This window comes from Salvelinus alpinus, chromosome 32 (genome assembly GCF_045679555.1).
Source record: "Salvelinus alpinus chromosome 32, SLU_Salpinus.1, whole genome shotgun sequence".
In the NCBI taxonomy this organism is placed as follows: Eukaryota; Metazoa; Chordata; class Actinopteri; order Salmoniformes; family Salmonidae; genus Salvelinus; species Salvelinus alpinus.
This window is the reverse complement of record NC_092117.1, coordinates 561,326-582,474: the sequence shown is the minus strand read 5'-3', so window position 1 is coordinate 582,474 and position 21,149 is coordinate 561,326. Positions and strand designations below refer to the sequence as shown.

At 42.3% G+C, this 21,149-nt stretch overlaps 2 protein-coding genes across 16 annotated transcripts in view; one reads left to right on the top strand and one right to left on the bottom strand.

The window, feature by feature from the left end:
* Positions 1 to 21,149, top strand: part of LOC139562713 (NLR family CARD domain-containing protein 3-like) — a 287,993-nt gene that overhangs the window by 194,438 nt on the left and 72,406 nt on the right. The gene's annotated exons all lie outside the window — the stretch shown is intronic.
* The window catches only part of LOC139562714 (NLR family CARD domain-containing protein 3-like), a 473,339-nt gene that overhangs the window by 448,259 nt on the left and 3,931 nt on the right, over positions 1 to 21,149 (bottom strand). For all 8 annotated transcript variants that reach the window (XM_071380678.1, XM_071380675.1, XM_071380677.1 and 5 more), the window contains exons 2-3: positions 15,279 to 15,422; positions 6,199 to 6,315 (exon numbers count right to left, since the gene is read on the bottom strand). In XM_071380678.1, coding sequence (XP_071236779.1) covers positions 6,199 to 6,315; positions 15,279 to 15,406 — 245 coding nt within the window. In that variant the 5' untranslated portion in view covers positions 15,407 to 15,422. The remainder of the gene's footprint in view (positions 1 to 6,198; positions 6,316 to 15,278; positions 15,423 to 21,149) is intronic.

The following is a 21,149-nucleotide window of genomic DNA, read 5'->3' as shown; positions in this document are numbered from 1 at the left end:
AGGTGCCTGAGAGCTGTGACTGCGCCAAGGGTTAACATAATGTGTGTTGTCTCTTCGTGTGCAGGGCAAATAAAAAATATTTCAACTAGCAGACCGTCAGTTGTGGCAGCGTCCTAATTAAAAGTACACAACGCAGAATGAACCACGCTACATTGGCACTCCAATTTGTCCCATAAACATCACAAATGGTCCTTTTGTTCGATTAATTCTGTCAACATATATCCAAAATGTCAATTTATTTGGCGCGTTTGATCCAGAAAAACACCGGTTCCAACTTGCTCAAACATGACGACAAAATATCTCAAAGGTTACCTGTAAAATTAGCCAAAAAATCTCAAACTACTTTTGTAATACAACTTTAGGTATTTTTTAACGTTAATAATCGATAAAATTGAAGACGGGATGATATGTGTTCAATACAGGATTAAAACTAAATGTTGCATGCCTTCTGTTTGATTGAAGCGCATGTCCAGGACACCTGGAGTGTCTCGACTTCAAGATGGCCGTATTTCTTCATTACACAAAGTAATAGCCTCAACCCATTTCTCATGACTGTTGACATCTAGTGGAAGCAGTAGGAACTGCAAACAATTCGCTTAGAAATCTGGTTTCCCAATGAAATCTCATTGAAAAGGAGAGTGACCTCAAAAAAAAAAAATCTGAACTGTTTGTCCTTGGGGTTTCACGTGTTAAATAAGTTTTGTTATACTCACAGACATGATCCAAACAGTTTTAGAAACTTCAGAGTGTTTTCTATGCAAATCTACTAATAATATGCATATCTTATCTCCTGGGGATGATTAACTGGCGGTTGAATTTGGGTAAGCTTTTCATCCAAACGTGAAAATGCTGCCCCCTACCCTAGAGAAGTTAAGGCCATTTTTCTGGGATTAAAGCTCAAAAACGAAAATAGAGCGCTAATTTGACTGCTTCACCTCAAAGTACATGAACCTACGGTGTAAGGAAAAAAAGAACCAGCCATTTATCTATCGTAATTTAAGAGAAATCGTACAATGTACAATTGGTGATGTTCAAAGATAAGTGTTTTTTCCCAAAAAAAAGTTACAGATCCAGTTGCAGCATGTTCAGACGAATCCGTTAAGGTGGGTTTCGGAACTCTACATAATTTCTGATATTTTCTGATATTTTCTGAAATAACACTCAATCATTCAACCCTCTATAAATCAGTCAGTTCTTAACGTAAAGACTTAAAACTCAGAATTCTGTAAGAACCTACCCCAAGGAGGATATGTGTTCACTTTACATACATTGCCTGCTCCCCTAAATTCAACCTGAAGCCTATGTGAGCTATGAATGCCTTATGAACCTGTCTTCGATGACAATTCATCAGGCCACTATGAGGTCTACCTGTTTTGATTCTAAGCTTCCGGAAGTGGTTAAAATCACCCTAAAGGTGTTTTGATGTACCAAAGCTGCAGTTTGTGAATATCACTGCACTCAACAATATGTAAATCAGTCAATTCTTAACCTTTCTGAATCACCCATCCCGGATCCGGGATAATTGTCATCAGAAACGCTGACTAGCATAGCCTAGCCTAGCGCCACAGGTATATAATATAATATAATTTCATAAAATCACAAGTGCAATATTGCAAAACACAGCTTAGCCTTTTGTTAATCCATCTGTCGTCTCAGATTTTGAAATTAACCTTTACAGCGAAAGCAATACAAGCGTTTGTGTAAGTTTATCGATCGCTCGACAAAACAATAAGTACACCTAGCATCAGGTAACTTGGTCACGAAAATCAGAAAAGCAATGAAATTACTTGTTTACCTTTGATGATCTTCGGATGTTTTCACTCACGAGACTCCCAGTTAGACAACAAATGTTCCTTTTGTTCCTTAAACATATTTTTTATATCCAAATACCTCCGTTTGATGCGTTATGCCCAGGAATCCACCGGAAAGAGCGCTCGCGACAACGGCGACAAAAATCCCAAATTATATCCATAATGTCCACAGAAACATGTCAAACGTTTTTTATAATCCATCTTCAGGGTGTGTTTCAAATATCTATTCGATAATATATCAACCGGGACAGTTGGCTTTTCACCAGGACAGGGAGGAACAATGGCCGCCTTTCTCTGTTACGCAGAACTCACTCTGAGAGCCCCCACCTATCCACTTACGCAATGTGCCCTTTCACGCTCATTCTTCAAAATAAAAGCCTGAAACTATGTCTAAAGGCTGTTGACACCTCAGGGAAGCCATAGAAAAAGACGTCTGGTTGATATCCCTTTCAATGGGCAATAGGGATGCTTAGGAACAGAGAGGTTTCAAAAACAGGGTCACTTCCTGATTGGATTTTCCCCAGGTTTTAGCCTGCAATATCAGTTCTGTTTAACTCACAGACACAATTTTTACAGTTTTGGAAACTTCAGAGTGTTTTCTATCCTAATCTGACACTTATATGCATATTCTAGTTTCGGGGGCTGAGAAATAGGCAGTTTCAAATGGGTACGTTTTTTAGCCAAAAACAAAAATACTGCCCCCTAAACTTAACGTAAATACTTTAACTTCTTCTGGCTGCAAGCCCTAAGTCGGGATCAATATGACAACAGCCACTTCAAGTGCAGGGTGCGAAATTAAAAATATATATTTTTAGAAATATTTAACTTTCACACATTAACAAGTCCAATACAGCAAATGAAAGGTACACATCTTGTGAATCCAGCCAACATGTCCGATTTTTAAAATGTTTTACAGCGAAAACAGCACGTATATTTATGTTAGCTCACCACCAAATACAAAAAAGGACAGACATTTTTCACAGCACAGGTAGCATGCACAAAGCCAACCTAACTAACCAAGAACCAACCAAACTAACCAACAAACAACTTCATCAGATGACAGTCTTATAACATGTTATTCAATAAATCTATGTTTTGTTCGAAAAAAGTGCATATTTCAGGTATAAATCATAGTTTACATTGCAGCTACAATCAGAAATTGCACCGAAAGCAGACAGAATAATTACAGACACCAACGTCAAATACCTAAATACTCATCATAAAACATTTCTGAAAAATACATAGTGTACAGCAAATGAAAGACAGGCATCTTGTGATTCCAGACAATATTTCCGATTTCTTAATTGTTTTACAGCGAAAACACAATATAGCGTTATATTAACTTACCACAATAGCCAGAAACACAAGCCATTTCCCAGCAGCAAAAGTTAGCGATCGTAACAAACCAGCAAAAGATATATAATTTTTGACTAACCTTGATATGCTTCATCAGATGACAGTCCTATAACATCAGGTTATACATACACTTATGTTTTGTTCGAAAATGTGCATATTTAGAGCTGAAATCAGTGGTTATACATTGTGCTAACGTAGCTACTTTTTCCCACAACGTCCAGATATTTTTCTGACACTTTTTCTGACACACATATTCTGACCAAATAGCTATTCATAAACATAACTAAAAAATACATGTTGTATAGGAAATGATAGATACACTAGTTCTTAATGCAATCGCCGTGTTAGAATTCTAAAAATAACTTCATTACGACATAAGGCTTACGTTATGGCAAGCGAGTGCCCAAAACCTGGGCGCAAAACTAATAGTACACAGTTCGACAGATATATGAAATAGCATCATAAAATACTTTTGCTGATCTTCCATCAGAATGTTGTACAAGAGGTCCTTTGTCAAGAACAATTGTTGTTTGGATTTAGAACGTCCTTTTTCCCTCTTGAATTAGCAAGCGCACTAGCCAAGTGGCGCGAAGCTCTCCTTCCTGAACAAAGGCACGCAACGCAACACGCCTAACGTCCCGAATAAATTTCAATAGTCTAATAAAACTATATTGAAAAAACATACTTTACGATGATATTGTCACATGTATCAAATAAAATCAAAGCCGGAGATAGTAGTCGCCTATAACGACAGCTGTACAGAAGGCAATCCCCGGTTCCTTCTCGCGCCTTCCTGAAAACAGGAAATGGGTGACACGTCATTCCAAGAGGATTTATTCCAACTCAGACCAAGATAAACACTCCATTTCTTCTCTCACTGCCTCTTGACATCTAGGGGAAGGTGTATGACGTGCATGTATACTAATACGTATCATGCCCATTTATAGGCAGGACCTAGAACAGAGCATAGATTTCAGACTTTCCACTTCCTGGTCAGGAAGTTTGTGCCAAATGAGTTCTGTTTTACGCACAGATATAATTCAAACGGTTTTAGAAACTATAGAGTGTTTTCTATCCAATAGTAATAATAATATGCATATTGTACGAGCAAGAATTGAGTACGAGGCCGTTTGAAATGGGCACCTTTTATCTGGCTACTCAATACTGCCCCTGCAGCCCAAACAGGTTAAACTCAGGATTCTGTAAAAGCCTATCCCAGTGAGGATATATGTGTAATTTTCGCTTCCTATGCCAACATGAAGTGCCTTAAATTGTGGTCATAGGGGCTGTTTCGAAGGGTTAAAGAAGTCACATCTTTCCAAAACTTCATATGTGTGATTAGGCAACCCTCATGAACTGTAAATCAGTCATGTCTCCCATCCGATTTCCAAGAAAAACTCACACACACACACACACACACAGCAAGGACGAAGTGAGACAATGTGGGGCTTACAGACACACAGAGCCTGCAATAGTTACCTTCGTTCGAACTATCAAAGAACCGTCAGACCTACAGCTCTGAAACTTTAGAAACCTGTTCTAGAGCTCAAGTCGATAGTGCGTGGTGAGTTATGTGGCTCTAGAATGTTCTCAGACTGAGAAACAGCCTCGTACATTTGCAATAACTTCAATTAACATTGACCACAAAATGAAGACATTTAGAAAAGTCCCAGAATCGCAAGATTTGGTGCATTGAAACTGCCTTGACCCATAGAGACAGACCCCAACGTTTCTGTCCAATAGCTCATTCAAGGACCCCGTAGCAATGCCAGGAAAATGTGGATTTTCAGCACCAATTAAGGTCGCTGCTCGGGCTCCAAATTATCTATTGAGCCAAAACTTGGGATTTGGGGGTCGCCTCAGCTAGGCCTACACATAATGTCAGAACTGGACCCGCAGCTTGAACGTAACTACGTGTTTTATGTTTTTATTATGGTTTAAACAGAAGGTGCTGGTAATTTTGGTCCTGCTCTGAAATATGTGATAGTTGGCTTCTAAACGAGTTGGAAAAAGTGGGTGTGATGTCAGTTTGTATCAGTTTGGTGTCAGAATGATATCTAATTGACTGATGGACAGTGACTTGCTGGCTGACTTTTGTCCATTTGCAATATGTTTAAACAGTGATAGACAATCACCAAATTGACATTCTGAAATCAACACCAACGAGCGATGGAGAGGAACCAGAATCACTGGTCCAATTCGCACACTTATCAAGAGAACATCGCTGGTCATCCCTACTGCCTCTGATCTGGTGGACTCACTAATCACAAATGCTTTGTTTTTAAATTATGTCTGAGTGGAGTGTGACCCTGGCTATCCGTAAAATAAAATAACAAGAAAATTGTGCCGTCTGATTTGCTTAATATAAGGAATTTTAAATTATCACTACCTTACTTTAAGTATATTTTAGCAATTATATTTACTTTTGATACTTAATTATATTCAAACCAAATACTTTTAGACTTTTACTGAAGTAGTATTTTACTGGGTGACTTTTACTTTTACTTGAGTCATGTTCTATGAAGGAATCTTTACTTTTACTCCAGTTTGAGAATTGAGTTCTGTTTACACCACTGTTCTAACGTTACACATGAGACACAGTTTCAACAGACATTCTGGAACTGCGTCGGCTACAAAGTTACTTTACATTTCATATTTATGTGGGCAAAACATGAGATTACATCTCCTCATCCAGGGAGTGCACACACACACACACACACACACACACACACACACACACACACACACACACACACACACACACACACACACACACACACACACACACACACACACACACACACACACACACACACACACACACACACACACACCCATACACACACACACACACACACACAGGGAGGGAACGTTGTGTTTGTTTAATATTGTTTTAGGACTATGAATATGGAAAAAAGGATTAGCCTATGGATTATGAAAACAACAAACATAAATGTGAAAATGGGAGAGGAGAAATTACTAGAGACAGTGTTGTTTAACTCACTGACCACGATCCATGAGTTCTTCTTACCTTTGTTCAGTAGAAAAGTCTCCCTCTCTAAAGTGTTGAGGTTGATCCATAGACCGGTCACTCTTCATGGACACACAGCTTGGTACAGGGGAGGCTGGTCTCTTCCGCTTGATTGGTCTTCAACACAACAGAGACAAACATTACATCTCTCATCTACTCTGAGCTCAGATGGGGAAACATAGGAAGAATTTCATTCCAAAATGCTATATATCCATTTCATAAATGTTTGTAAATTTGCTTTTATTGTTTTAAAGAAATTATGAAAGAGATTGGTGTTTTTTCATTATCTAATCATGGCATGGGATTGTTCAATGACATATGTATTTGCTTAAAATCTATTACTTGATGTTTTCATTTCAGAGAGACAAATAGTTATGATTTTTTGCTAAATGCTATATATCTGCCTCACGCTCAGAGAAATTAGTAGTACTGCTAGGTTTTATACAGTCAAATGCGGGTGGCGCAGTGGTCTAGGGCCCTGCATCGCAGTGCTAGCTGCGCCACCAGAGTCTCTGGGTTCGCGCCCAGGCTGGGCTGGGTTCGCGCTCTGTCGCAGCCGGCCGCGTCCGTGGGGCGACACACAATTGGCATAGCGTCGTCCTGGTTAGGGAGGGTTTGGCCTGTAGGGATATCCTTGCCTCAGTATGTAAATTTTTTTTTTTATAAAATGTATGCACTCTACTGTAAGTTGCTCTGGAAAAGAGCGTCTGCTAAATGACTAAAATGTAAATGTAAAATGTCAAATGTGACCGACCGGCTTGATTCAGTCTTATTCAGCAAAATTTGAAATCATGTTTTGACATTGGATAGAAGTACAGACTCAGAGCTAGAAAATTGTATATCATACACTACAGTTGAGGAACAATGGGAAAGTCATTCTGCTTTGAAAGATTATAAACTTGTAACCTCCCTTTTGAGAAAATGGCCTTTAAATGTTTTGGTATCTACTGCAGAGCTCTTCTTTGCCTACAGGGCTGTTACTTTGGGAGATAATGTCACCCATCTAAATAAACCTTTTTTACATATATAATTAACTAAATGTATGGTGTTTTGGTGTATGTCAGTTTCATTGTTTGTTATGATAAAAAGTGCTTTTTTTGGTGATAAAATGAACTAGAAAATGTTATATTTTCCAATTTTAAGTAATTACTACTTTAGTAAGGAATTACACATTATTCAGTACTACTGCAGTTGCTACATAATTCCAATAGATGGCAGCATAAGACCACAAATTATATTTCAGATGATTAGTTTAGTTCTCTCCCTGGATGCACCACCACTCTACCTACTTTAGTCAAGAAAAACGTGTTTCCCAGAACTTTCAATGTCAAATTCATCAACCAGCATCGAGCCGCTCTGCCTTCTCGAGCAAGCGAGGGGCATGTTGAGGTAAATTTACTAACCGGGAGGGTTGCATGATGTAATTTATTGGCGGGCTGGAAGACGCACTCCTGTCTTTTCTATTCCGAGGTTGTTTACTCACAATATCAGATATTAAGATTCTTTTTTATAATGCATGTATACTAAGGTTGAGCTTCTGACTACGTCAGATCTACAAATCAATGATCTAGACCTATCCATTTGGGTTGCAACTCAGTGAACTTGCGTAGCATTGACTCAATTCAATGCCTACGAATGAACATTTCGATGCATATCAAATTACCCAGCAGCCATTAGGAAACACCGAGTCGTCCCAAAAAAGGGTAATTTCTTAATAAAAAAATGTCTTCTGGTTAATTAAATCGGCCACATCTTGAAAAGGAAGACAGGGACATGCGTTTGGTTTAGGTTGTATACCTTTTTCTGAAAACAAATATGGTTAACCATGACCAGAAAAGGCTTATTGTTTTATGGCTATGCGGCAGGCAGTGAATTTAACTAACTATTATCCAAATGTGTAGGCAAACAGTGAATTTTCACAAAGTAGCTGTAACCCTGTTAATAATAAGTTACCTGAGGTCAGTGTTAATGGTAAATGCTGATAGAAGGTGAGTTGGTGCCACAGTGCTCAATAATACTAGTAGGAGCTGGCAGGGTGAAAAAATGACCTGAAATGAGGTCTGTTTTTTCACAATTACCTCATAACTAGGGACGTAATGTAATATTATGAAACTGGGCTCCATGGTGGATGCAATAATATTCAAAAGTTCGGTACTGTCACGTTCCTGACCTGTTTTCTGTTAGTTTTGTATGTGTTAGTTGGTCAGGACATGAGTTTGGGTGGGCAGTCTATGTTTTCTGTTTCTATGTTTGTTTAGGGTTGCCTGGTATGGCTCTCAATTAGAGGCAGGTGTTTGGCGTTTCCTCTAATTGATAGTCATATTAAGGTAGGTTGTTTCACATTGTTTGTTGTAGGTGGTTGTCTCCTGTGTCTGTGTATGTTGTTGCGCCACACGGGACTGTTGTCGGTTTTTTTTTTTTTTTCGGTTTATGTAGTCTGTTCCTGTTTCATGCGTTCTTCGTTATATGTAAGTTCTTATGTTCAGGTGCGTCTACGTCGTTTGTTGTTTTGTAATTAATCAAGTATAGTTCGTTTTTTGTCTTCGTTGTTTTGTCGTGTCTAAATAAATATCATGTCTAAGTATCACGCTGCGTCTTGGTTCAATCCATGCTCCTCCTCTTCAGAGGAAGAGGAGAACCGTTACAGAACCACCCACCTTTCCAGAACCAAGCAGCGGGACCACGAACTGTGGTCCACTAAACAGGAATCCTGGACATGGGATGAAGTATTGGAGGGAAAAGGACACTGGGCTCACATTGGGGAATATCGCCTCGCTCGTGAGGAGATGGAAGCAGCGAGAGCCCAGGATCGGTGGTATGAGGAGGCAGCATTGAGACGTGGCTGGAAGCCGGAGAATCAAGCTCAAAACGGGAGATATGAAGGTACGCGGCTAGCAAGGAAGCCCGAGAAGAAACCCCAAAAATTTCTTGGGGGGAGGCTAAGAGGTAGTGGGCCAAGGGCAGGTAGGAGACCTGCGCCCACTTCCCAGGCTAACCGTGGAGAGCGGGAGTACGGGCAGACGCCGTGTTACGCAGTAGAGCGCACGGTGTCTCCTGTACGTGTGCATAGCCCGGTGCGGGTTATTCCACCTCCCCGCACTGGTAAGGCTAGATTGAGCATTGAGCCAAGTGCCATGAAGCCGGCTCTACATATCTGGCCACCAGTACGTCTCCTTGGGCCGGCTTACATGGCACCAACCTTACGCATGGTGTCCCCGGTTCGCCTACATAGCCCGGTGCGGGTTATTCCACCTCCCCGCACTGGTCGGGCGACGGGGAGCATTCAACCAGGTAAGGTTGGGCAGGCTCAATGCTCAAGGGAGCCAGTACGCTTGCACGGTCCGGTATTTCCGGCGCTACCTCCCCGCCCCAGCCCAGTACCACCAGTGCATACACCACGCACCAGGCTTCCAGTGCGTTTTCAGAGCCCTGTTCCTCCTCCACGCACTCTTCCTATGGTGCGTGTCTCCAGCCCAGTGCCTCCAGTTCCGGCACCACGCACTAAGCCACCTGTGCGTCTCCAGAGCCCTGTACACACTGTTCCTTCTCCCCGTACTCGTCCTGATGTGCGTGCCCTCAGCCCGGTGCCACCAGTGCCGGTACCATGCACCAGGCAAATAGTACGCTTTGAGAGTCCAGTGTGCCCTGTCCCTGCTCCCCGCACTCGCCCTGATGTGCGTGCCCTCAGCCCGGTACCTCCAGTTCCGGTACCACGCACCAGGCCTATAGTGCGCATTGAGAGTCCAGTGTGCCTTGTTGTTGTTCCTCGCACTAGCTTGAAGGTGCGTGTCCTTAGCCCGGTGCCTCCAGTTCCGGCACCACGCACCAGATCTACAGTGCGTCTCATCCGGCCAGAGCCATCCGTCTCACCAGCGCCATCTGAGCCATCCGTCTCCCCAGTGCCGTCTGAGCCATCCGTCTGCCCAGTGCCGTCTGAGCCATCCGTCTGCCCAGTGCCGTCTGAGCCATCCGTCTGCCCAGTGCCGTCTGAGCCATCCGTCTGTCCCGAGCCATTAGAGCAGCCCGTCTGTCCCGAGCCGTCAGAGCCGTTAGTCAGTCAGGAGCCGCTAGAGCCATTCGTCAGTCAGGATCTGCCAGAGCCGCCAACCAGACAGGATCTGCCAGAGCCGCCAACCAGACAGGATCTGCCAGAGCCGCCAACCAGACAGGATCTGCCAGAGCGGCCAACCAGACAGGATCTGCCAGAGCGGCCAACCAGACAGGATCTGCCAGAGCCGCCAGCCAGACAGGATCTGCCAGAGCCGTCAGCCAGCCATGAGCGTCCAGAGCCGTCAGCCAGCCATGAGCGTCCAGAGCCGTCAGCCAGCCATGAGCGTCCAGAGCCGTCAGCCAGCCATGAGCGTCCAGAGCCGTCAGCCAGCCATGAGCGTCCAGAGCCGTCAGCCAGACAGGATCTGCCAGAGCCGTCAGCCAGCCATGAGCGTCCAGAGCCGTCAGCCAGCCATGAGCGTCCAGAGCCGTCAGCCAGCCATGAGCGTCCAGAGCCGTCAGCCAGCCATGAGCGTCCAGAGCCGTCAGCCAGCCATGAGCGTCCAGAGCCGTCAGCCAGCCATGAGCGTCCAGAGCCGTCAGCCAGTCATGAGCGTCCAGAGCCGTCAGCCAGCCATGAGTGTCCAGAGCCGTCAGCTAGTCATGAGCGTCCAGAGCTGCCATGTATCCAGAACTGCCCCTCAGTCCAGAGCTGTCTCTCTGTCCGGAGCTGCCCTTCAGTCCGGAGTTGCCCCTCTATCCTGAGCTACCTCTCTATCTTGACCTACCTCTCTGTCTTGAGCTATCTCTCTGTATTGAGCTACCTTATCCTGGTGCTGCCCCTTATTTTGAAGTTACCTATTAAGTTAAGTAGGTGTAATAGGAGGGTGGTCATTTTAAGGGGGCGTAAGCTGGGATTGACTATGGTGGGGTGGGGACCTCGCCCAGAGCCTGAGCCACCACCGTGGTCAGACACCCACCCAGACCCTCCCCTAGACTTTTGGTGGTGCGTTCGGAGTACGCACCTTGAGGGGGGGGTATGTCACGTTCCTGACCTGTTTTCTGTTAGTTTTGTATGTGTTAGTTGGTCAGGACGTGAGTTTGGGTGGGCAGTCTATGTTTTCTGTTTCTATGTTTGTTGTTGGTGTTTGGCGTTTCCTCTAATTGAGAGTCATATTAAGGTAGGTTGTTTCACATTGTTTGTTGTGGGTGGTTGTCTCCTGTGTCTGTGTATGTCGTTGCGCCACACGGGACTGTTGTCGGTTTGTTTGTTTTTTTCGGTTTATGTAGTCTGTTCCTGTTTCATGCGTTCTTCGTTATATGTAAGTTCTTATGTTCAGGTGCGTCTACGTCGTTTGTTGTTTTGTAGTTAATCAAGTATAGTTCGTTTTTTGTCTTCGTTGTTTTGTCGTGTCTAAATAAATATCATGTCTAAGTATCACGCTGCGTCTTGGTTCAATCCATGCTCCTCCTCTTCGGATGAAGAGGAAGAGGAGAACCGTTACAGGTACTTGGACACAGAGGGGTTAAACAGAGGGGTTAAAACACTAAAGTTACCATCCATTTAGTGAAGAGAGGAGAACCGGACAGAGGTAGCCAGCATCCGTCAACGAGAGAGGGAGAAGCCCTCCACGGGATTTAACAGGAGGAAGAAAAATACGGGGAGCTCCATCGATCCACAAGAAATGCAGATGATGATGGTTGAGTAGCTAGCTAGCTTACCAAGCTGTACCGACTAGCTAGGATAACTAGGATGCTGCTGGTATAGTAGCTAGCTAGCTTACCTAGCTGTACCGACTAGCTTGGATAACTAGGATGCTGCTGGTATAGTAGCTAGCTAGCTTACCTAGCTGTACCGACTAGCTTGGATAACTAGGATGCTGCTGGTATAGTAGCTAGCTAGCTTACCTAGATGTACCGACTAGCTAGGATAACTAGGATGCTGATGGTATAGTAGCTAGCTAGCTTACCTAGCTGTACCGACTAGCTTGGATAACTAGGATGCTGCTGGTATAGTAGCTAGCTAGCTTACCTAGCTGTACCGACAAACTACGATAACTAGGATGCTGCTGGTAGAGTAGCTAGCTAACTTACCTAGCTGTACCGACTAGCTTGGATAACTAGGATGCTGCTGGTATAGTAGCTAGCTAGCTTACCTAGCTGTACCGACAAACTAGGATAACTAGGATGCTGCTTGTAGAGTAGCTAGCTAACTTACCTAGCTGTATCGACTAGCTAGGATAACTAGGATGCTGCTGGTATAGTAGCTAGCTAGCTTACCTAGATGTACCGACTAGCTAGGATAACTAGGATGCTGCTGGTAGAGTAGCTAGCTAGCTTACCTAGCTGTACCAACTAGATAGGATAACTAGGATGCTGCTGGTATAGTAGCTAGCTAGCTTAACTAGCTTTTTTTTCTTTTTTTCAATGTCATTAGCCTACTTTCTTCCAATATTTTCATCATTGAGTGATATTCATTTCAACAGTAATAATTGATTGAGCCATCCAGTTGTGGTTAAGAAAACGTGTACATATAGGGGCGTTGCCTAGTAACCGTCACTGTAAAACATAAATTATCATGAACGCGCCTTGCTTACACCGGATTTAGCTACGACTAGTTTTATTTTTGGTTGGTGCAACAGTTTTTTTTATATATTTTTATTTTTTATTATTTTATTATGAACACAAATACAAAAAAAAACAGAAATATACAAACAAGAGTACATAAACCTAACAGACAGGTATTACATATCAAGATTCATTTTCAATTTGTTAAATACTTTTATGGTGCATAATTGCTTTTTTGTTTTTACATTTACTGATCATTTCAAAATACTATTTAAATTCTATCTTAAATAATGTAAGGGGTTTGTTCTCCGTCTACTTCATTTTATAGACAAAGAATCTTCCATGAAAAATAAAAAATGAACAATGAAAATTAAATCAGGGTCCATATCATTTGGATCAAAATTAAACATAATATCAGATTAACATGAATAGTTGTTTATTTTAAAATAAAATCTTCTGACATAAGAACAGTCCAAAAATAAATGGTCAAGAGTCTCTGGGTCACAACCACAAAATACACATTTGTTGTCAATAGCTATGTTACATCTGTGTATAATAAAGGTCCTTACAGGGTAGATTCTATAAATTAATTTGTATGATACTTCTTTCACCTTATTAGATATACAATATTTACCAGATAACAACGAAACTTTGTTCCAATTCACTTGTCCTAGGGCTGCATTCCAGTACATTTTAGCAGAGGGAATAGTAACATATTGACATAGTTTCCTTATATACATGTTATTACATGTATAGTTTAAAATGTCAATTCCTTCTAATTGTATTGAGGCTACAAAATCCTCAACAGTTGCACTTGGAGTATTGTTATATTCTCCTAAAAGAAGAATAGCACCTTTAGGGACAGCTCTAACAACTATTTACTCCTCAGGAGTGAATGTAACATTGTGTGTTCTAATAAATTCTGGATAATCATATAGTTGTCCATCGTTATTCAATAATTGTTGAACCCAAATAATGTTGTTGTCAAACCAGTTCTGGAAAAACAAAGACTTGTTTTTGTATTTTACGTCTTTATTTTTCCAAATTGTATACCTATGTGGGGAAAAATTGTGTTTGTACATGAGGTTCCAAGTTAGAAGTACTTGTTTATGAAAGTTTGCAAGCTTAATAGGGATTTTACCCATATCAAAATTGCATTTGAGTAATAATTCTAGACCACCAATCTGTTGGAATATTAAATTAGGGATGATATTCCAAATGCAAGCCCTATTTCCTAAATAGTTTTGCATTCATTTAATCTTAAATATTATATTAGAGGTTTTAAAATCGAGAGCATTCAACCCTCCCTCACCTTGGGTGCTACATATTACTTATTTTCTTAAATAATGAGGTTTATTCCTCCATATGAAGTTAAATCATTTAGTATCAACGATTTTAGTTACTGACAGAGGAACATCCAAGGCAAGGAGGTATAAACTAATCTGGACAGACATTCAGATTTTGATAAAAGTACACGTCCGGATAAAGAAAGATATCTTAATAACCAGGAGTTAAGTCTCTTTCCAATTTTCTCTACAATAGGAGAGAAATTTTAGTTGGCCCTTTCTTTCTGATCTCTGCTAACTGTAATACCAAGATACGTGATCACATCTTTTACAGGGATATTACATACTGTCACGATCGTCGTAAGAAGCGGACCAAAGCGCAGCGTGGTTTGAATACATTCTTCTATTTTTTAATGAAGAACACTTAACTTCTTGTCAATAGGGGGGCGCTGTTTTCACTTTGGAAACGTTGGAGGGCTGCTGGGTTCACATCCTCAAAACATTCATCTTTTGTTCATCAGAACTCTAGAGGTTCTCCTTCACTGAACCCAAAAATATATATAACTTTTAATGGTTCCATATATTAAGGAAGTGATAGAAGCCTTTTTGGTTCAATAAGGAACCTTCTTTTCTAAGAGTGTAAAATAAACACGTTTTTCTTTTGATTATTTAATTATCTGCATCATGTTATTTCAAGTTTTCCCTTTGGAGGGCAACATTACATTGTTAAAAAATTATCCTAAATTAGGCATGGCTATAAATTGGGCAATTGAAATCATCTAGGCCGTAATATGTGTTGGATGAAAATGAACATTGTATGCAACGTTGTAGGCAACATTATTGGCAAGGGACTTGATGCCTACTATGCCAAAGCAATTTAGAGTTGTTAAAAGGGTGTGAAGAGTGTGTTGATAGAATGGTAATATTGTCAAAATTCTTATTGTAACAACGATCAGAATTGGTTAAAACAATATGCATTCCATTATATTAGTCAATAATTAAGACTAGGCAAAGTGGTCGTGTCATGTGAAAATTCTATCAAATGTCTAACATTGCATCGAGTACAGTCAGGGTGCCGCGGAACCCCTGCAGTACCTCCACAGACCCCGGATTGAGAACTCCTGATTTAGTAGATGCTCTTATCCAGAGTGATTTACAGTAAGTGCGTTCATCTTAAAGATAGCTATTTATTTTGGAAATTAACTTAATAAATTCTTCATAAAAGTGTCATCTTACCTCTTAGCTTTGGTGTCATGTCCCCCAGAGAGATGCATTTTAGAGGCAGGGCCCCCCTCCTCTCTCTCTACAGAGAGACTCATTTTAGAGGCAGGGCCCCCCTCCTCTCTCTCCCCAGAGAGACTCATTTTAGAGCATTGGCCCCTAAACAGAAATCCAGCATGTTGGTTGTGGTTAACACAGTGACAAGTCATTCTTGAATGTCAATTGTTCTCATTTATCTTTGAGAAATAAAACATTTACTAACAGACATATCGAAACAGTCAGGTGATTTCATGCAATCACATGAATATGTAGTTGTGACATTTCATCTCCATGGTAACTGTCAATAATGATAATACGTCACTGTTTGTTAAGGTAGTTATAGACAGTACAGCAACAATAATAATAATAATAATAAGTCACTGTTTGATAAGGTATTTCTAGACAGTGCAGCAACACAAGGCCATGTCTCACACTTATTTGTATTCACTAACAGTAGGCTATTTATTGTCTTTCAATCTGTTGTTTTCTTAAGGTATCTGAGAATGTAGCCAGAAGGTCTAAAACGGGCATGATTGATCTGAGGGGGAAATCATTGATCCATTCAGAAAGGTTTTTTGCAACAAGTAAGAGATGTTATATTATGTAAAGTTGGCTAGGTTATAATGTATAATAGCAGTTTGTTAGTGATTTGCAGATCGAGGTCTATACCTCGGCTATAGCCTACATATCATAGATGACCAGCCTAAACCTGTTCAGATCAGTTCACATAATGTTATAGGCCTACCAGTAGCAGGACAGAGAATGTACTGTATATAGCCTACATATCATAGATAACCAGCCTAAACCTGTTCAGATCAGTTCACATAACGTTATAGGCCTACCAATAGCAGGACAGAGAATGTACTGTATATAGCCTACATATCATAGATGACCAGTCTAAACCTGTTCAGGTCAGTTCACATAATGTTATAGGCCTACCAGTAGCAGGACAGAGCATGTACACTAAATTTTACAAAAGTATGTGGACACCCCTTCAAATTAGTGGATTTGGCTGTTTCAGCCACACTCGTTGCTGACAGGTGTATGAAATCGAGCAGACAGCCATGCAATCTCCATAGCCAAACATTGGCAGTAGAATGACCTGTACTGAAGAGCTCAGTGACTTTCAACGTGGCACCATCATAGGTTGCCACCTTTCCAACAAGTTAGTTTGTTAAATTCTTGCCCTGCTAGAGCTTCCCCGGTCAACTGTAAGTGCTGTTATTGTGAAGTGGAAACGTCTAGGAGCTACAACGGTTCAACCGTGACGTTGTAGGCCACACAAGCTCACAGAATGGGCATGCCGAGTGCGGAAGAACATAAAAATGGTCTGTCCTCGGTTGCAACACTCACTACCAAGTTCCAAACTGCAACGTCAGCAAAATATCTGTTAGTCGGGAGCTTCATGAAATGAGTTTCTAAGACCGAGCAGCCACACACAAGTTCACCATGCGCAATGCTAAGCATCGGCATGAGTGGTGTAAAGCTCGCCGCCATTGGACTCTGGAGAAGTGAAAACGTGTTCTTTGGAGTTATGAATCACGCTTCACCATCTGGCAGTCCGATGGATGAATCTGGGTTTGACGGATGCCAGGAAAACGTTACCTGCCCGAATGCATAGTGCCAACTTTAAAGTTTGGTGGAGGAGGAATAATGGTCTGGGGCTGTTTTTCATGGTTCGGGCTAGGCCCCCTAGTTCTACTGAAGAGAAATATTAACTCTACAGCATATAATGACATTATAGACAATTCTGTGCGTCCAACTTTGTGGCAACAGTTTGGGGAAGGCCCTTTCCTGTTTTAACATGACAATGTCTCCATGCACAAAGAGAGGTCCATACAGAAATGGCTTGTCGAGATCGGTGTGGAAGAACTTGACTGGCCTGCACAGAGCCCTGACCTCAACGACATCGAACACCTTTGGGATCAATTGAAACGCCGACTGCGAGCCAGACCTAATCACCCAACATCAGTGCCCGACCTCCCTAATACTCTTGTGGCTGAATGGAAGCAAGTCCACGCAGCAATGTTCCAACTTCTAGTGGAAAGCCTTCCCAGAAGAGTGCAGGCTGTTATAGCAGCAAAGGGGGGGACCAACTCCATATGAATGCCTATGATTTTGGAATGAGATGTTCGACTAGCAGGTGTTCACTTTCTTTTGGTCATGTAGTGTATATAGCCTAATCAAAATCAAATCAAATGTTATTGGTCACAATGTCTGAGCGGCATAGACTGAGATACAGTAGAATAGTATAGAATACAGTATATACATATGAGATGAGTAATACATAGACTAAGATACAGTAGAATAGTATAGAATACAGTATATACATATGAGATGAGTAATGCATAGACTAAAATACAGTAGAATAGTATAGAATACAGCATATACATATGAGATGAGTAATGCATAGACAGAGATACAGTAGAATAGTATAGAATACAGTATATACATATGAGATGAGTAATACATAGACTGAGATACAGTAGAATAGTATAGAATACAGTATATACATATGAGATGAGTAATACATAGACTAAGATACAGTAGAATAGTATAGAATACAGTATATATATATGAGATGAGTAATGCATAGAATAAAATACAGTAGAATAGTATAGAATACAGTATATACATATGAGATGACTAATGCATAGACAAAGATACAGTAGAATAGTATAGAATACAGTATATACATAAGAGATGAGTAATGCCAGATATTTATAGCCGAGGCCAGATACTTTTCACAACATTTCCAACAGAGACCTTCAGGTTGGTCGGCATGATTAGTGATCATACTGTAGCTCAAACCTACTGTGACTGTTGAATGTCTGACGACAACCTAACTTTATAATAGTTTGTAGCGAACCTACTAGAATCTACCTGTCTTTCTTTCAAATCAACACATGTATCTGTCTTCTAATGCAGTTGTGTAAAGTACTTCAGTAAAATACTTTAAAGTGCTACTTCAGTAGTTTTTTGGGGTATCTGTCCTTTACTTTACTATTTATATTTTAACAACTTTTACTTTTACTACATTCATAAATAAAATGATGTACTTTTTACTCCATACATTTTCCCTGACACCCAAAAGTAATGCTTAGCAGGACAGAAAATGGTCCAATTCACACACTTATCAAGAGAACATCCCTGGTCATCCCTACTGCCTCTGATCTGGCAGACTCACTAAACACAAATGCTTTGTTTTTAAATGATGTCTGAGTGTTGGAGTGTGACCCTGGCTATATGTAAATTAAAATAACAAGACAATTGTGCCGTCTGGTTTGCTTAATATAAGGAATTTTTTATTATATATTTAAAACCAAATACTTTTAGACTTCTACTGTCATGTTTTGTCTTTGATCATCATGTCTTGTCCCTGTGCTTCCCTCTGCTGGTCTTATTAGGTTCTTTTCCTCTTTCTCTCTCTCTCTCTCCTCCTCCCTCTCTCCCTCTCCCGCTCTCTCTCTCTATCGTTCCGTTCCTGCTCCCAGCTGTTTCTCATTCTCCTAACGACCTCATTTACTCTTTCACACCTGTCCCCTATTTTGCCCTCTGATTAGAGTCCCTATTTCTCCCTCTGTTTTCCGCTTCTGTCCTTGTCGGATTCTCGTTTGATGTTTGCTGTTCCTGTGTCCTTGTTCCGCCCTGTCGTGTTTTTGCCTTCTTCAGATGCTGCGTGTGAGCAGGTGTCTATGTCAGCTACGGCCTGTGTCTTCCTGAAGCGACCTGCAGTCTGTGGTCGCGTCTCCTGTCGTTCCTCTCTACTGACGAGAGGATTTCAGTTTCCTGTTTTGGATTTACCTTTGATATATCCAGGAGAATCATTGTTTGTTTGATACTGGAATAAAGACTCTGTTTCTATTACGTCGCTTTTGGGTCCTCATTCACCTGCATAACAGAAGAATCCGACCAAGAATGGACCCAGCGACTACGGATTCTCGCAACACTGCCGTCGAGATCCAGGGAGCAATGCTCGGCAGACACGAGCAGGAATTGTCTGCTGCTCGTCATGCCGTTGAGACCCTGTCCGCTCAGGTCTCCGATCTCTCAGGACAGTTTCAGAGTCTTCGTCTCGTGCCACCAGCTACTTCCTGGTCTTCCGAGTCTCCGGAACCTAGGGTTAATAACCCACCATGTTACTCTGGGCAGCCCACTGAGTGTCGCTCCTTTCTCACCCAGTGTGATATTGTGTTCTCTCTCCAGCCCAACACATACTCAAGAGAGAGAGCTCGGATCGCTTACGTCATATCACTCCTTACTGGTCGGGCTCGGGAGTGGGGCACAGCTATCTGGGAGGCAAGGGCTGAGTGTTCTAACGTTTATCAGAACTTTAAAGAGGAGATGATACGGGTTTTTGATCGTTCAGTTTTTGGGAAGGAGGCTTCCAGGGCCCTGGCTTCCCTATGTCAAGGTGATCGATCCATAACGGATTACTCTATAGAGTTTCGCACTCTTGCTGCATCCAGTGACTGGAACGAGCCGGCGTTGCTCGCTCGTTTTCTGGAGGGACTCCACGCTGAGGTTAAGGATGAGATTCTCTCCCGGGAGGCTCCTTCCAGCGTGGACTCTTTGATTGCACTCGCCATCCGCATAGAACGACGGGTAGATCTTCGTCACCGAGCTCGTGGAAGAGAGCTCGCGTTAACGGTGTTTCCCCTCTCCGCATCTCAACCATCTCCTCCCACCGGCTCAGAGACTGAGCCCATGCAGCTGGGAGGTATTCGCATCTCGACTAAGGAGAGGGAACGGAGAATCACCAACCGCCTTTGCCTCTATTGCGGTTCTGCTGGACATTTTGTCATGTCATGTCCAGTAAAAGCCAGAGCTCATCAGTAAGCGGAGGGCTACTGGTGAGCGCTACTACTCAGGTCTCTCCATCAAGATCCTGTACTACCTTGTCGGTCCATCTACGCTGGACCGGTTCGGCTGCTTCCTGCAGTGCTTTGATAGACTCTGGGGCTGAGGGTTGTTTTATGGACGAAGCATGGGCTCGGAAACATGACATTCCTCTCAGACAGTTAGGGAAGCCCACGCCCATGTTCGCCTTAGATGGTAGTCTTCTCCCCAGTATCAGATGTGAGACACTACCTTTAACCCTCACAGTATCTGGTAACCACAGTGAGACCATTTCCTTTTTGATTTTTCGTTCACCTTTTACACCTGTTGTTTTGGGTCATCCCTGGCTAGTATGTCATAATCCTTCTATTAATTGGGCTAGTAATTCTATCCTATCCTGGAACGTTTCTTGTCATGTGAAGTGTTTAATGTCTGCTATCCCTCCTGTGTCTTCTGTCCCCTCTACTCAGGAGGAACCTGGTGATTTGACAGGAGTGCCGGAGGAATATCATGATCTGCGCACGGTCTTCAGTCGGTCCAGAGCCAGCTCCCTTCCTCCTCACCGGTCGTATGATTGTTGTATTGATCTCCTTCCGGGGACCACTCCCCCTCGGGGTAGACTATACTCTCTGTCGGCTCCCGAACGTAAGGCTCTCGAGGATTATCTGTCTGTTTCTCTCGACGCCGGTACCGTGGTGCCTTCTTCCTCTCCCGCCGGAGCGGGGTTTTTCTTTGTTAAGAAGAAGGACGGTACTCTGCGCCCCTGCGTGGATTATCGAGGGCTGAATGACATAACGGTTAAGAATCGTTATCCGCTTCCCCTTATGTCGTCAGCCTTCGAGATTTTGCAGGGAGCCAGGTTCTTTACTAAGTTGGACCTTCGTAACGCTTACCATCTCGTACGCATCAGAGAGGGGGACGAGTGGAAAACGGCGTTTAACACTCCGTTAGGGCATTTTGAATACCGGGTTCTGCCGTTCGGTCTCGCTAATGCTCCAGCTGTCTTTC